Here is a 14,072-nt window from a genome sequence, read left to right on the forward strand (position 1 = left end):
TGCATACTGAGCCAAAGTTCAAAGATCACATAACATATTGGGCCAAAATTCAGGCCATTCGCGTCGTTTTCTCAATAGTTTTATTCACCACCTTCGGAGGATTCGCCGGACAAGATCATTACACGTGGGGGGCCGCCTCCATAATTTCGAGATCGGAAAAAAAATGGGGGTGGTTCCGGTTGGTCTCCAAAGAACAAAGCTAGAGGGGGGAGAGGAGAGGAAGATTGCGCGGCCGCTGCTCGCATCGCAGGATCTCTGCGAGCTGACGTGTCACGGCCCGACCGGCGGGACCACGGGAAAGCCAAAGGTCACGGCCGCACCCCGTCCGCCGCCCAGTTCCTTATCGAGAGCAAGTGGCGACATGATGGGGCGAATAAAAATAAAAAAATAAAAAATCGAACCCGAAAAAAAAATAAAAATGGGACTATAAAAACGCCATTGCAGAAGGAAGGAAGGAAGGAAGGAAGGACGAATACGGCGCCATTGCCACCCTCGCTTGCCGTACCCACCCCCCGGCATCTCTCTCGCGCAGAGAGCTTGCGATCGAGCCCTAGAGCTTGGATTCTCTGCCGGAGATAAGGTAAAATTTCCGGTCGTTTTTCGAGCTCCGTTTGCATGCTCCGGCGCGTCTCCGCCGTGCCGGGCGCCTTGTTCGGTCGATCGCGTGTGATTCGCCGGCTTTGTTCGTGTTCGTTCCGCTGTTCCTGACGGCGGAACGGATCCTCTCGCTCGTGGTTTGATGATTTCTTTCTCTAAAGGAGCGACGGCGGGAGCGCCGGGGGGGGGGGGGGGGAGATTATTTGTGTGGTGCTGCTCGGTTTGAACCGCGGTTGTTTATTGAAATGTCAGTATGGAGGCGATTGCAGATACTGTTTCTGATTTTTTTTTTTCCCCGAGTAGAATAGGCTCTGTGTTGCTGCGCTATCTGTTCTTCGATTTTGGGCGGAGGGCAGTAATTGTTGCTGATGATAAAAGCGAGAAGCCGTAGCTTGATTTCGCAAGAGTATGTCGTGATCTTATGTCTGTCAATGCGTGTCTTGTTAGTTACTCGAACCGTAGGAGATGACGAGAAGTCTTGAATGAAAAACTCAAAAGATTTGGAAAACACTTTTCGAAAAAATGATTAGTCACGTCGCTTGGAAAAATTAGTCGACGGAAAATGTTTTCATCATCGACAACGATTCATTACTAACTATTTTCGTGGGTGATGAAAATATTTTTCATTTATTTTGTTTTTGCAAGCGATGCGAGGGATTATTTTTCGGAAAATATTTTTCAAATATTGAGTTTTCCGTGAAACAAACACACCTTAAATGGCTTCCGTGTATACAAATTAACGTGATTGATTGTGCTGGAAGTTTAGTGAGTGATGAAGGTTATCAGTTTTACTTCTTTCTAATGTGGGAAAATAACTGTGCTACGACAGGTAAAACCATGGCACTCATATCCAATACTAGTCCCTCATGCAAACTCAGGAACGAGATAATGCAGAGCAGATCGGGTTATAATCTGGTTTTTGGCACGATTAATAATGTCGAGACAGCCAGAACGAAAATAAACTGCCTCAATTTTCCTTCCTCCTCATGTTGTTCGTCAAAGATTGCACACTCGCTGCGTATAGATGATGTGTCGGGGAGATGCAAGAGGAGACGTTGGGGAATAGTTGCTGCTAGTCCTCCCACGGAAGATGTGGCAGTTGCAACAGAACCGCTGACCAAAGAGGATCTCGTAGGATATCTTGCCTCTGGATGCAAGCCCAAGGAAAAATGGAGGTAGAGTTCCTGTCTCATTGCAGTGAGTGCTCTGTAAGGTTATGCTATTCATTTCATGTTAAGAAGCTGCTGAAAGGTTATGGTTCCTTCTTGTTATTCTTTTAGCAGATATTGGTATTTTTGAAAGTTTAGTTGTACTAATTTAGTTCTTCTCTTGAGGTGATGTGATCTCTTATGACTGTTTCAACTCTTTTCCTTTCGCTTGTATCTTTACTGTGTTACAGGCGCTAGTTTGATCTGTTATCATCTTAATTCCCTTATAGTGTATTACAACTTTATCCCCTAAGTTTGCTGAGTATGTTTTGCTTCAGACCAGAGTCGCGGTCCCGAATGTGGAAAGATAACACTGACTTGTACTTTTCCCTTCAAAAAACTCAATTTCTAACAATCACTTCAAGTGAGAAAAGCATCTTTGGTCATATTTTTTGTTGTTTTTCATTTGGTATTGTTAAGTTGGCTGACTTCTGCGGTGTATTTGTCAGTTTATTCTCAGTATCTTGTTGCCATGCTCCTTTCTTGTCCATGATAGGGGCCAAATGGAACTTTCCCCATGTAAGTGGAGATAACAATTTTGCATGAAAATTGAGCCTCTGAAAAAGTGAAGTCCTACCATGTTGCCTTTGACTCCGCTTCCGTTCAGTTAAGAAATGTTTTCTAATTACATGTTCTGAATGTCAATATTTTGATTTTTTTTTTCTAGCTTCAGTTATGGTCTCGTTAATTGCTCTAAATTGACTTGTCATCATCTGTGACTGTTTTGCCTCGGTATGCAACTTAATCATGTTTAACTGCAGAATAGGAACCGAACATGAGAAATTTGGCTTTGAGATTCAAACTTTACGACCTATGAAGTATGAACAAATTTCCGAGTTGCTTTATGGTATTTCCGAAAGATTTGACTGGGAAAAAGTAATGGAAGGCGACTACATAATAGGACTAAAACAGGTACTTTTCTTACCTGAGTATGTATACTGAAATTAAAAAGAGTACATGTTGATTGTTCAGTTAAGGTTTACTTTATATGGTCAAATCATTTAATTGAATGGTAATGTTTGTGAAAAAAATTTGGGCCAGGGGAAGCAAAGTATATCTTTGGAGCCTGGTGGTCAATTTGAGCTTAGTGGTGCACCTCTTGAAACTCTGCATCAGACTTGTGCTGAAGTTAATTCACACCTTTACCAGGTCAGCGGATATGAGAAAATTGTGTACTGGATTAGCCTATGATGTACTTTTGTTTGACGTAGCATGTGCTTCAAATCAATATTCTTGAGGAGACATTTCTCAAATATACTACTTGTGATGGTTGAGGTCTCTCATGATCTTAATTTAAGGAGGCAGTTTCTCTTCTCATCTTTATTTAAGGATAAGTGCAATTGAGTCCTAAAACTTGTCATGAAAGTGCAATTGAGTCCTAAAACTTTCAAAAAGTGCAATCAATTGGTCCAACCAAGTCCTTCTGCTGATTGCACTTTTAGAAAGTTTTAGGACTCAATTGCACTTTCTTGATAAGTTTTAGGATTTAATTGCGCTTTTTGAAAGTTTTTTGACTCGATGGCACTTTCGCGAAAAGTTTTAGGACTTGATTGCACTTTTTGAAAGTTTTAGGACTCATCTGCACTTTTGTGACAAGTTTTAAGACTTCGAGTGCACTTATCCCCCTTATTTACCTTCTTATATTTAACTCCTGTCTCGGATGCAGATGTCTCTGTTACTGCATGCGAGCATTAATTTCTGGAACAGGAAATGACTACATCATGCTGTTCTTTCTTATTTACAGCATCTAGGAGGAGTCATGTTCTCTTTTTACCATATTCATTTCAGGTAAAAGCTGTTGCAGAAGAGATGGGAATAGGTTTCTTGGGAATCGGCTTTCAGCCTAAATGGGGACTTAAAGATATACCTGTGATGCCAAAGGTATTAATGGGCTTGTAGATGATTCTATAGTTTAAGAAGGGAAAGGATCTTGCTAAAATATGCTTTTTCGTAATATATATGTTTCCTTTTATTTTTATAGTACTGTAATTTCATAATTACTTTCCAATACTTCATGACCACTTATGGTTCCACAATAATGGTTTGGACTTGTGATTCTTTAAATGGTCTATGGTCATTATTTGGATGCATTGTTATATTAAAGGATCAAATCACAACAGCATGGCATGCTCTTTTAAAAAAAAAAAAAATATGTTTCAACTTTTTGACTGGCATGTTTGCCTAATTTTGTGCTTAGGTTGATGATGTGTGCACGACTTGTTCTCATATAACCTTTCGAGCATATAAAATGCATTGTCTCTATTCTACATAAGAAAGTAAAATGTGAAGATAAGCATCTATTGAGCCTTGTTATGAGTATCACGAGAGGACTACTTACAATTTGGAAATGACAGTATATGTTTCTATAATACGTTCTTGAAAATTTTACGTAAGAGCCGAGTCTACGCCGTATGCTGCAATTTACATTGTGTAGTACAAGGTTGTGTGTGGGTGGGGACCTTTTTACCATTTTCTGGTGTTCGTATAACTCAGTGTTATTGTTCCGTGATTTTTATCAGTTTCGGTTTTGCATTTCCTGCCTTCACTTGAACATCTTGAAATCTTCTTCTTCTTCATCGATATCATTCATTTTAAATTGCTCAGATTTAAAAGCCAAGAATACTACTTCTCTGTGTGGTGCCATTTGAATAATTCTACTAATTGCATGCTGACAAAATATTTGGCTCAGGGAAGATATGAGATTATGAGGAATTACATGCCCAAGGTTGGCTCCCTTGGTCTTGATATGATGTTCCGGACATGCACAGTTCAGGTGAGATAATATCTTGTGTAATTTTTTCCGGTCAAAATTTTGAAGTCTGCTCTTTCACTGGTTCTGTTGCTTCCAGTTTAGTCAAAGTTTAACTTCTGTTTATCTTAATTTATGCTCTTTAGGTCAATCTGGACTTCAGTTCTGAAGCCGATATGATCAGAAAATTTCGAGCTGGTCTTGCTTTGCAGCCTGTAAGAATTGCTAATACTTGATATGTAGTCCAGAATTTTTTGAATGTAACATTACTGACCAGCTGCATAAATAACAGATAGCGACAGCTCTGTTTGCAAATTCACCTTTCACTGAAGGAAAACCAAATGGTTTTCTTAGCATGAGAAGGTCCAAAAAAGTCACCAACCATTGTTCATTTCCTTGTTGACTTCTTTAAAAGGGTTCTAAGTTGTTCTTAATCTTTAAACAGTCAAATTTGGACCGATACGGATAATAACCGGGCTGGCATGCTTCCCTTTGTTTTTGATGACTCCTTTGGGTAAGTTTTTCTTTCTTTAGTTTGCCTCGTGGAAAAATCAGGAGAATTATTTTTTTTGGTTGTGGCAAAATTAAGTACTTCATTCGGTCATATATATTTATTCCTTTTTTCTTTCAATCCTGTCTTTTGATATAAATTATTTGGTTTGGGCCTTACTATTTATGATAATTGTTGATCTGACCTTATATTACTCAATCAAGAGCTATAGGCAACTTTTATAATGATGTTTTAATAAGTTAGCTTCCTTGTTTATGCATTTTATTGTTGTTTGCTTCAGAGACTGATCTTTCCTGAAGAAAACCAGTAGTGATTTTTGTCATACTTGGTGCAGGTTTGAGCAGTATGTAGATTATGCTCTTGATGTTCCGATGTATTTTGTCTACCGGAAGAAGAAGTACATAGACTGTAGTGGGATGTCATTCCGGGTTTCAATCTATCCCTACTATCGAATTTCCCCCTTCCTTTCTAGCATAAACCAGGGCCTGCTTCCTGTTCTACCTAGTTTTAATTGTGTTACATGATTGCAGGATTTTTTGGTGGGTAAACTCCCTTGTATTCCGGGCGAACTTCCAACTCTGAATGACTGGGAGAACCATTTGACAACAATATTTCCTGAGGTTACTATAAGCAGTCCGATCACATGCTTCGATTTTCTCTTTCCCGAATACCAGATAGTGAAGCATCCTCTGTTAATTATTTTATTCAGGTCAGGTTGAAGAGATATTTAGAGATGAGAGGTGCTGATGGAGGACCTTGGAGGAGGCTATGTGCCCTGCCAGCGTTTTGGGTAGGCTTACTCATTAATTTGATTTCTTGCGGCCGTGTGTTTGGTGCATAACCAATAGTGAACGTCCAATAGGATTGATCTGTATTGATCAGCGGTCTGCGATGTCATATTTCGAGCTTCTGGATTCTATCCGTGCTATTTATGTTTATTTTTGTTCTTCTACCAGGTGGGTTTGCTATATGATGAAGTTTCGCTGCAGAATGTCCTAGACATGATTGCAGACTGGACCCCGGAAGAAAGGCAGATGTTGAGAAATAAGGTAAGATAGTGTCATGCTTATCCTTGCCATTGCACAAGCGTACTTGGGCACCAGCTTTGGCTCGTTTCATCTATGAATGTCAGACGAGAGTTATATGGGAAAATGATCTGGCAAGGAGGTGCGTGTTCTGATAGTGGAGGGTGGTAGACCCTACTTAATCAAGTTACGCCAGTGATTTGTCTGAATTTGGGAACCTGCTTCTCTTTTTGTCTCGCCACCACCTATGCAGAAAATTATAGTGGAGTAAACTGCTAGGGCTTAGAAGTCAAATCTCTTCTTGCACTGGTTGCAACTGTGGCCTCATTTCTCTTCTGACTGCAGGATGTCAACCTATTTATTCGCCTGTACTCTTTGTTCGTTAGACTAACCCTATTTTGCTGGTATTTCTGCTTTAGTACATGATTCACTGTATGGGCCTGCATTGCCTGTCCTGAAATTACATGATGAATGCACATATTTTGGTTTTAAAGATTTAACTCCGACTCTTCATTCCCTTCAAATAACTCGGTGTCCTGACTTTATATCCAAGTTTTCATGTCGACTTCCAATCTCCTTCTACAGTGTTCCATAAGCGTGTTTAAAATTTGTCTTGATATTCATTTAACAGGTCCCAAAGACTGGTTTAAAAACTCCTTTTCGAGATGGGTACTTGAGGCATCTTGCCGAATATGTTGTGCAGTTGGCGAAGGTATCTTTTGCGCACTTCTTGTTGCTCAGTTAGTGCTGTTTCATTTGCCACTTTCAGATGCATAATTTGTTCTCTACAGGATGGCTTGGAGAGACGAGGCTATAAGGAGTCGGGATTCTTGAATGAGGTGAAAGAGGTGGTGAGAACAGGTGACTAGCTTATCTGTCATTTGCGTGTGCCATGTAGTATACTTAGATATGTGCATGTATATGCTTAGCAAGAAAAAGATATGCATGCATGCACATCCAAACTTGTGTGGGTTAGATTCACACGATTGGTTCTCCCAAATGTCAACTATGCTAGTGCATCTTTAACCTTTTGGGATATTTAAGCTACCTGTGGACTGGCAAAGTACAATGATAAGGTTCCGACCAAAAAAAAAAAAGTACAATGATAAGGTGACCACGGACTTATGTCTTGTGTTACTGCATGTGAAGTGACTGTTTATTCACCCTTCAGTACGGTACTTTGTACATCCATTTTCTATAACATTTGTTTTCCAGCTGTTAAAGATCAAATCTGGGGAAGATTAAATGTTGTTTGCTTTCTTCTTTCACTTAAACCATGTGATCAGTCATACATCTTGTTTAAGGGCTCTCTCTCTCTCTCTCTCTCTCTCTCTCTCTCTCTCTCTCTCTCTCACGTGTGCACTCACGCGCACAGGCCTGGGATTGAGTCTGGCTGTCTAATCAAATGGGCTAAAGTTGGTTGGCCCTCGGTTGTTGCCTTTGTCCCGTAATGGTGGATAGGCCCAGACCACTGGCTTTGCAATACATGTATTATTATTAGCTGAATCGTGACCAACTGTGGATGATTGTTTAATGCAGGGGTGACTCCAGCCGAGAAGCTTTTGGAGATGTACAATGGAAAATGGGGACAATCAGTCGATCCCGTTTTCGAGGAGTTATTGTACTGAAGTTTTAGATAGTTACTGCACCACCCGGGTTTCAGGTTCTGCAAAGCTCGTGTCTAGTCCTTTGGATTCAACCTTGCGTGTTTATCTTCTGACTGGCCTTTATTTGTAGTCTTAAATGTAGCAATTGGCATATTAAGTTATCATGTAAAATTTTTCTCATGAGGCTTCTCATGCAGTTTCCATTGATCTTTTATTTCTTTTCAATATCAATCATTGTATCCCCTGAATAAAATTTATTCGAGTGAACAAGTGAATTTGAACTTTAGAAAATTTTGGTGAAGCAGCACTATATGGTCGATCTTCTTGTTTCATTGTCTCTCGGGGAGTAATCTGTACAATTCATATCCATATGCGAGTCATACCCCTATTTCGACACACGACACAACACAACGTGAATTGCCAGCTCTATCTATGCGTAGTAGCTTTTAATGGTTTATCTCATATCAGATTCGCCCGCCTGCAAGTGTGCTACTGAACTTCTGTACCACCAACTGTTTTAATGTGCTCGAGGCCTAACTCCGCATCCTCCTCCATCTTCTGAGTCCTTTGGTCGTTAATACCGTTACAAACAACCTCAAGAAGGAGATTTAACGCGGAAACCCTAATACGCTTTGATTTTGAAGTGATCGACCTTTGATGCTTGCACTCCTCTTGACAGAGAGAATGAGTGCATTGATATTCAACAAATAAGTCCCAACCCCGAATTGGCATGGTCGCCTGGGACGTTGGAGGATTTATAACTTGGAAATTGGACGTCACCATTGGAATCCCACCAAAAGCTTGCCGATTAATGTAGGCCAGGTCGACCAAAAAAAAAAAAATGTAGGCCGGGAACCGGCCAAACATATTAAAGGTCTGAATTTAGTGCCGGCCTATCCACATCACCAATTTCATGTCGAAATTGGATGGAATGAATAAATTAGTAAATCGTAAAAAAAATTAGGATTATATTGGTACAATTGAAAGGTTTATGACTGAATTTGCCGTTATATAATAGGTTTATGAATTTTTACACAGTTATCCCTGGTTACTAATTTTAGCGCATTTATCTACTACTTTTCTTCTCTCTTTCCCATCAAAGGCTTAGAATATTAGTGAAACTTTAAAAAATTATGAAATGACTGAATCTAGATGCGGATATTTGGGTGTTTCGAAGAGTTCTTAGATGTTTCACTGTTTAATGATAGTCAAAGTGTTTCTGCAATGTGATTCTGTCGGTCTATTAGAATAAGCCTAGACAGTATCTTCTTTATTTACAAGGTGTCTCAAAGAGTTTAACCACGCAAAGGTTTTTGTTTTGGCCCTCCATCGGCTCATGCCATCTGTGGTTCTCTTTCCATATTTGTGTGGAAAGACGATGTTAAAGAGTACCTTCTTTAGACCATTTGCACATGTACGCGATCCGCTGTTTTGCCATCGACATGACCGCTGTTTTGCCATCGACATGACGGCGATTGTGTTATGCAAAGCAAACATTGGCTCAGAAGCTGTAGAAGATGTAAAATGGAAAATGCGGGGACAATCAGTTGACCCCGGTTTTTCTGTACTCGGAACTCTTGGATTGACGCTGCAAATCCAGAGTTTGAGTTATGCACGGTCTGCTAGTCTTCGGATACAATTTCGGTGCCCATCTTCTGATTGATTTGGTCAAAGCTTAGAACTAGAGCTTGTGGACTAATTTGCATGAGACTATGGTGAGACACTGGTAAGATGACCTATGAGATGAGCAGTGTGTGAGCATTGCACCAGAAAATTTGCTCTTTTATTTGCAGCTACACGGATCATACCCAACTCTGAACATTAAAACTTTCTCTGATTCGCTTGGTTCTTACTTGATTTTAAGCAAATTTATCATTCGAGTTCTGCTTAGATCTGAATTAGCAATCGCGTATACCGAACTAGTATCTTACCCACGAATATAACTTGTAGGTGATTTCACTTGAAAATATTCGTCCTATCTTCTCATGACTGGGTCATGTCATCAATTCTTGTATATGCAACACCCACAAATTGCAAAGGTGACGGTGCAAGGGGAACTTGGGGGACCACATGTTGTGGGGGGGTCCTGTGCTCATAAATTGCCTCCCGAGCAGATTCATGGGTGCGCATTAATCATGAGGAAATAGGTGCGCGAAAAATTGCACGTCGAAATCCACCAAATAGGTTTGATAGGTGCGGTGTAAGCGTCGGAAGGAACGCCCTAACACTATTTTGGTGATAAAACAAGCATGGAGGTTAGTCCATGTCCACCTCACAGAGGTTTTATTACAGAGTCATCTGCACATTTTGTGCTGATGCCATGAAAGGGATGCTCCAACACCAGCAACAACATCAGTAAAGCTTACCCTAGAAGGCTTGCCCTAGTTCAAGATCCAGCGTGCGTGCCAATCATTTCGATCGCCACTCAACCTGGTGGGATCCATATCGGCTCGATGGAGCACCCAATTGGCCAACCACCTCACCTAGGAATTTTTGGAGGGGCACGGCCAAACCAGAGTACTTCAATTGGGAAAACAGGACGGACTCAAGTGGGGACTCACATGCCTCCAATAATCTAAAGATTCCAAGCCCCATCCTTCTGTCAACTTCTCAATCCGTACCGCTCGAATTATAATGAGGAAGCACCTAATATGATCCCTACAAACACATGTAGTACCAGTACAATCATCTCCTCTGCCTCGGCTTCTCTGACATCTCTGGCTCATTTAACTATTTCCTCCCTTATCTCCTCAATACAAACAACACCCACTTGCAACCAAATGAAGAGGCTTTAGAGGTCCCTCATTGACAGCTTTCGATTTCGGAACCACAATGGGCAAAGAGTCATCGTCTCGGCGAAAATACACCACGTCATTCAGTTTACTTCACCCGGGGCTGCGCAAGAAATTTAGCGAATGTCAAATTTAAAATACTGCTTTAAGCTATTGAGAATGGCACTACGTGGGAAATTAGAAACTAATTAGGAGTCAATTATCTGTGATTGGTTAGTGTAATTAGTATATATGGAATGATGATCATCCTCGACAGCAAAGTGAATATGATATGATGCAACTTGGACCGCACTAACTAGAATAAACGAAATCATGGAGGGGGTTGGAGCCAAATACGGAAGTTGTGCTGTTTTTGTTGGAACACCAGATTGACAGATGAGAAATGTTGGGTAAATTTCAAATTGATGGTGTCCAATTATTTTAAGTAGCAACCCTGTTCTTGCTGTCTCTGCCAACAATCCAGCTCACGAACTCTTTGTCTGATTTTGACATCTCCTCTGAAGAGAAAAGGCGCAATTTCATAATCATTTTGCAGCTACTTTTTGTTTATTTCTTGTAATGTTATATGATATTAGAAAAAATATCAGTGTCACAAATATCTCTAATTCCTATCTTCTTGCCCCTACAAAAGGCCAACCCTGAACCCATCCTATTTCATTCCATACCACATTCTCTTTTTGAAGGATTCCCATTTCGCCTAATTCATCTTGTTCAAGATGAGAGAAATCCTCCATGTCCAAGCCGGCCAATGCGGAAACCAGATCGGCGGCAAGTTCTGGGAGGTCGTGTGCGAGGAGCACGGCATCGATGCCGTGGGGAACTACACTGGCGACTCCCATGTTCAGCTCGAGAGAGTAAATGTGTACTACAACGAGGCAAGCGGGGGCCGCTATGTCCCCCGGGCGGTGCTGATGGACCTCGAGCCGGGGACTATGGACAGTCTGCGCACCGGGCCATACGGAAGGATCTTTAGGCCGGACAACTTTGTCTTCGGCCAGAACGGGGCCGGCAATAACTGGGCCAAGGGACATTACACCGAGGGGGCTGAACTGATCGATTCGGTCCTTGACGTTGTCCGTAAAGAAGCGGAAAATTGTGATTGCCTTCAAGGTACACATATATAAGTTGTGATCTCATTAGTCGTTTCTTTTGAGTCAAATCTATAGGCCTAGAGAGATCGTTCTGTTCCTCAATGTTCATACATGCCTCCATAATCAGGCTTCCAGATTTGCCATTCCCTTGGAGGCGGGACGGGCTCGGGGATGGGAACGCTATTGATTTCCAAGATCCGAGAAGAGTTCCCTGACCGGATGATGCTGACCTTCTCGGTTTTCCCCTCACCCAAGGTATCCGACACCGTGGTCGAGCCGTACAACGCCACGCTCTCCGTGCACCAGCTCGTCGAGAACGCCGACGAGTGCATGGTCCTTGACAACGAGGCCCTCTACGACATCTGCTTCCGGACCCTCAAATTAACAAACCCAAGCTGTGAGTTTGAAAATGCTTAAATCAGTTACTATTTCGGGTGGCTCGTTAGTTTTGTTAGTTATGTCCCTTGTGTTCTGGTCTAATCTGACAGTTGCAATGTATACATTCACATGTAACAAACAGTTGGAGATCTCAACCATTTGATCTCAACCACCATGAGTGGCGTCACTTGCTGCCTCCGGTTCCCGGGCCAGCTCAACTCTGACCTCCGCAAGCTCGCCGTGAACCTGATCCCATTCCCGCGCCTCCACTTCTTCATGGTGGGTTTCGCCCCGCTGACCTCCCGGGGTTCACAGCAGTACCGCGCCCTCACAATCCCCGAGCTCACGCAGCAGATGTGGGATGCCAAGAATATGATGTGTGCTGCTGACCCAAGGCACGGCCGGTACCTGACTGCCTCCGCCATGTTCCGGGGCAAGATGAGCACCAAAGAAGTGGATGAGCAGATGCTCAATGTCCAGAACAAGAACTCGTCCTACTTTGTCGAGTGGATCCCAAACAATGTGAAGTCAAGCGTGTGCGACATCCCGCCAACGGGGCTGCGCATGTCGTCGACATTCATGGGGAACTCGACGTCGATCCAGGAGATGTTCCGGCGCGTGTCGGAGCAGTTCACGGTGATGTTCCGGCGCAAGGCCTTCCTCCACTGGTACACAGGGGAGGGCATGGATGAGATGGAGTTCACCGAGGCCGAGAGCAACATGAACGACTTGGTCTCGGAGTATCAGCAATACCAGGATGCTGTGGCTGATGAAGTTGAGGATTATGATGAGGATGAAGTTGCGGAGAACTGATTAAACAGGGGAAATTTATCTATCATGACGCCTTTTTTGGCTATATACGTGAGTATTATCGGATTTTTCGTGTGTTCATTGTACCGTCTGCATGATTGTTCATATGTACAATATGCATATTTCAAAAGCGTCTAATGATTTCGGCGATGAGAGGAGCTCAATATGGAGCTGCCGGTCCATGTTGCGGATTGTGATTTGAGGATCTATTTATATATAATTCAAATGTCAAATGTATGTGATTAATGTAAATATTGTGATTGATTTTGAAATTCACGAGATTACCATCCCATGTAATGAACTTGTCTAAATTGAATGTCGATGACTCTGAACCTTTGTGTTAAGATAATCAATTTCCAACCCTAAATTTGATGCATATGTATGGTCATGTCAACCTAGTTATCGTACTAACGTGGCAATCATTCGTGAACTATTGTGATATGAAAAAATGCAAATGAGATCCTGATTCGAATCATGACCTGCGGACGTGGTACTATTTTGATGGGAACGCTAATGTCAAAAGATAATAACTTGCCACATTCGATGTGAATACACTCCCAAAATTTAATTTTATTGCAAGAAACATTGTATATATATAAATAAATCGGGAGTTCATAGCCACGTAAGGGGTCCATAGCTCAGTGGTAGAGCATTTGACTGCAGATCAAGAGGTCACCGGTTCGAACCCGGTTGGGCCCTCTTTCTTGAATTTTTTTTCAATTTTCTCCTAAATTTGCTTCTTCTTTTACAAAAAAAAAAAAGAAAAAAATTATTCACCGTCTTTCTCCATGCTTACGTCCTTAAATTTCTTTGGCCTAATTCCAAAAACACCCAACATTAGGTTTCATTTCAATTCTACACCGAATATTTTTTTTATCTCAGAAACAATCCCAAACTTTAAGTCTAATCTCAAATCTATCTCAAAATTTGTTTTTTCTAATCTATTCTCGAATGTACATGTGTGGTCTAGTCCCAACATAAGAGGTATTTCCACATCGATAATAAATCCTCAGCAGCAAGGTAATTTTTGGACAGATGACTATTGGGGCTAGTTTGGGATTAGAAAAAAAATTGGTGATTTTGCTCTCGAGTTAGATTTGGGACTAAACTTAAATTTAAGAGTTTTTTTAGACAAAGAAAGGTTCAGGGAAGATTTGGACCTAAAGTTTGAGATTCTTTTCTAAACAAAAAAAAAATTCAGGGCAAAATTGAAGCTAGACCTAAAAGCTGGGCATTAATTCAAGTTTAGGGATTACATTGAACATTTTCATATAGTTCAGGGACTAAATTGAACATGTACCAAA

At 41.4% G+C, this 14,072-nt stretch overlaps 2 protein-coding genes and 1 non-coding gene across 4 annotated transcripts; all 3 read left to right on the forward strand.

The window, feature by feature from the left end:
* Positions 1-451: 451 nt before the first annotated feature.
* Positions 452-8,001, forward strand: LOC115675482 (glutamate--cysteine ligase, chloroplastic). 2 transcript variants are annotated; one of them, XM_056318246.1, is made up of 16 exons: positions 452-580; positions 1,427-1,772; positions 2,567-2,717; positions 2,847-2,954; positions 3,594-3,686; positions 4,495-4,578; positions 4,701-4,769; positions 4,847-4,917; positions 5,000-5,068; positions 5,400-5,493; positions 5,596-5,685; positions 5,775-5,855; positions 6,022-6,114; positions 6,722-6,802; positions 6,882-6,951; positions 7,630-8,001. In XM_056318246.1, exons 2-16 carry the CDS (start codon positions 1,435-1,437, stop codon positions 7,716-7,718), a joined length of 1,581 nt encoding a protein of 526 aa, XP_056174221.1. In that variant the 5' UTR covers positions 452-580; positions 1,427-1,434; the 3' UTR covers positions 7,719-8,001. The 2 variants fall into 2 exon arrangements, 1 of the variants encoding a protein (XP_056174221.1); XR_008818029.1 differs by lacking the exons at positions 452-580; positions 7,630-8,001 and adding an exon at positions 6,436-6,494 and having other exon boundaries at positions 6,882-6,935.
* A 3,096-nt stretch (positions 8,002-11,097) lies between these two features.
* On the forward strand, positions 11,098-13,020 carry LOC115675484 (tubulin beta chain-like). Its single transcript, XM_030598172.2, has 3 exons — positions 11,098-11,599; positions 11,708-11,977; positions 12,101-13,020. Exons 1-3 carry the CDS (start codon positions 11,206-11,208, stop codon positions 12,769-12,771), a joined length of 1,335 nt encoding a protein of 444 aa, XP_030454032.1. The 5' UTR covers positions 11,098-11,205; the 3' UTR covers positions 12,772-13,020.
* Positions 13,021-13,395: 375 nt separating this feature from the next.
* TRNAC-GCA (transfer RNA cysteine (anticodon GCA)) lies at positions 13,396-13,467 on the forward strand. The gene has a single exon. It is a non-coding gene; the product is annotated as a tRNA-Cys (tRNA).
* The last annotated feature ends 605 nt before the right edge of the window (positions 13,468-14,072 follow it).

The sequence above is a fragment of the Syzygium oleosum genome, unplaced genomic scaffold (genome assembly GCF_021117445.2).
Source record: "Syzygium oleosum isolate NSW1041296 unplaced genomic scaffold, Sole_v2.1 Sole_v2.15, whole genome shotgun sequence".
Lineage (NCBI taxonomy): Eukaryota > Viridiplantae > Streptophyta > Magnoliopsida > Myrtales > Myrtaceae > Syzygium > Syzygium oleosum.

What these genes read in the sequence shown, in the direction of transcription:
- LOC115675482 (XM_056318246.1), top strand. Translation starts at nt 1,435, where the DNA reads ATGGCACTCATATCCAATACTAGTCCCTCATGCAAACTCAGGAACGAG. An exon ending in AAGCCCAAGGAAAAATGGAG is followed by an intron (nt 1,773 to 2,566) that starts GTAGAGTTCCTG and finishes GTTTAACTGCAG; the next exon opens with AATAGGAACCGAACATGAGA. An exon ending in ATATACCTGTGATGCCAAAG is followed by an intron (nt 3,687 to 4,494) that starts GTATTAATGGGC and finishes TATTTGGCTCAG; the next exon opens with GGAAGATATGAGATTATGAG.
- LOC115675484 (XM_030598172.2), top strand. Translation starts at nt 11,206, where the DNA reads ATGAGAGAAATCCTCCATGTCCAAGCCGGCCAATGCGGAAACCAGATC. An exon ending in AAATTGTGATTGCCTTCAAG is followed by an intron (nt 11,600 to 11,707) that starts GTACACATATAT and finishes CTCCATAATCAG; the next exon opens with GCTTCCAGATTTGCCATTCC. An exon ending in CAAATTAACAAACCCAAGCT is followed by an intron (nt 11,978 to 12,100) that starts GTGAGTTTGAAA and finishes TGTAACAAACAG; the next exon opens with TTGGAGATCTCAACCATTTG.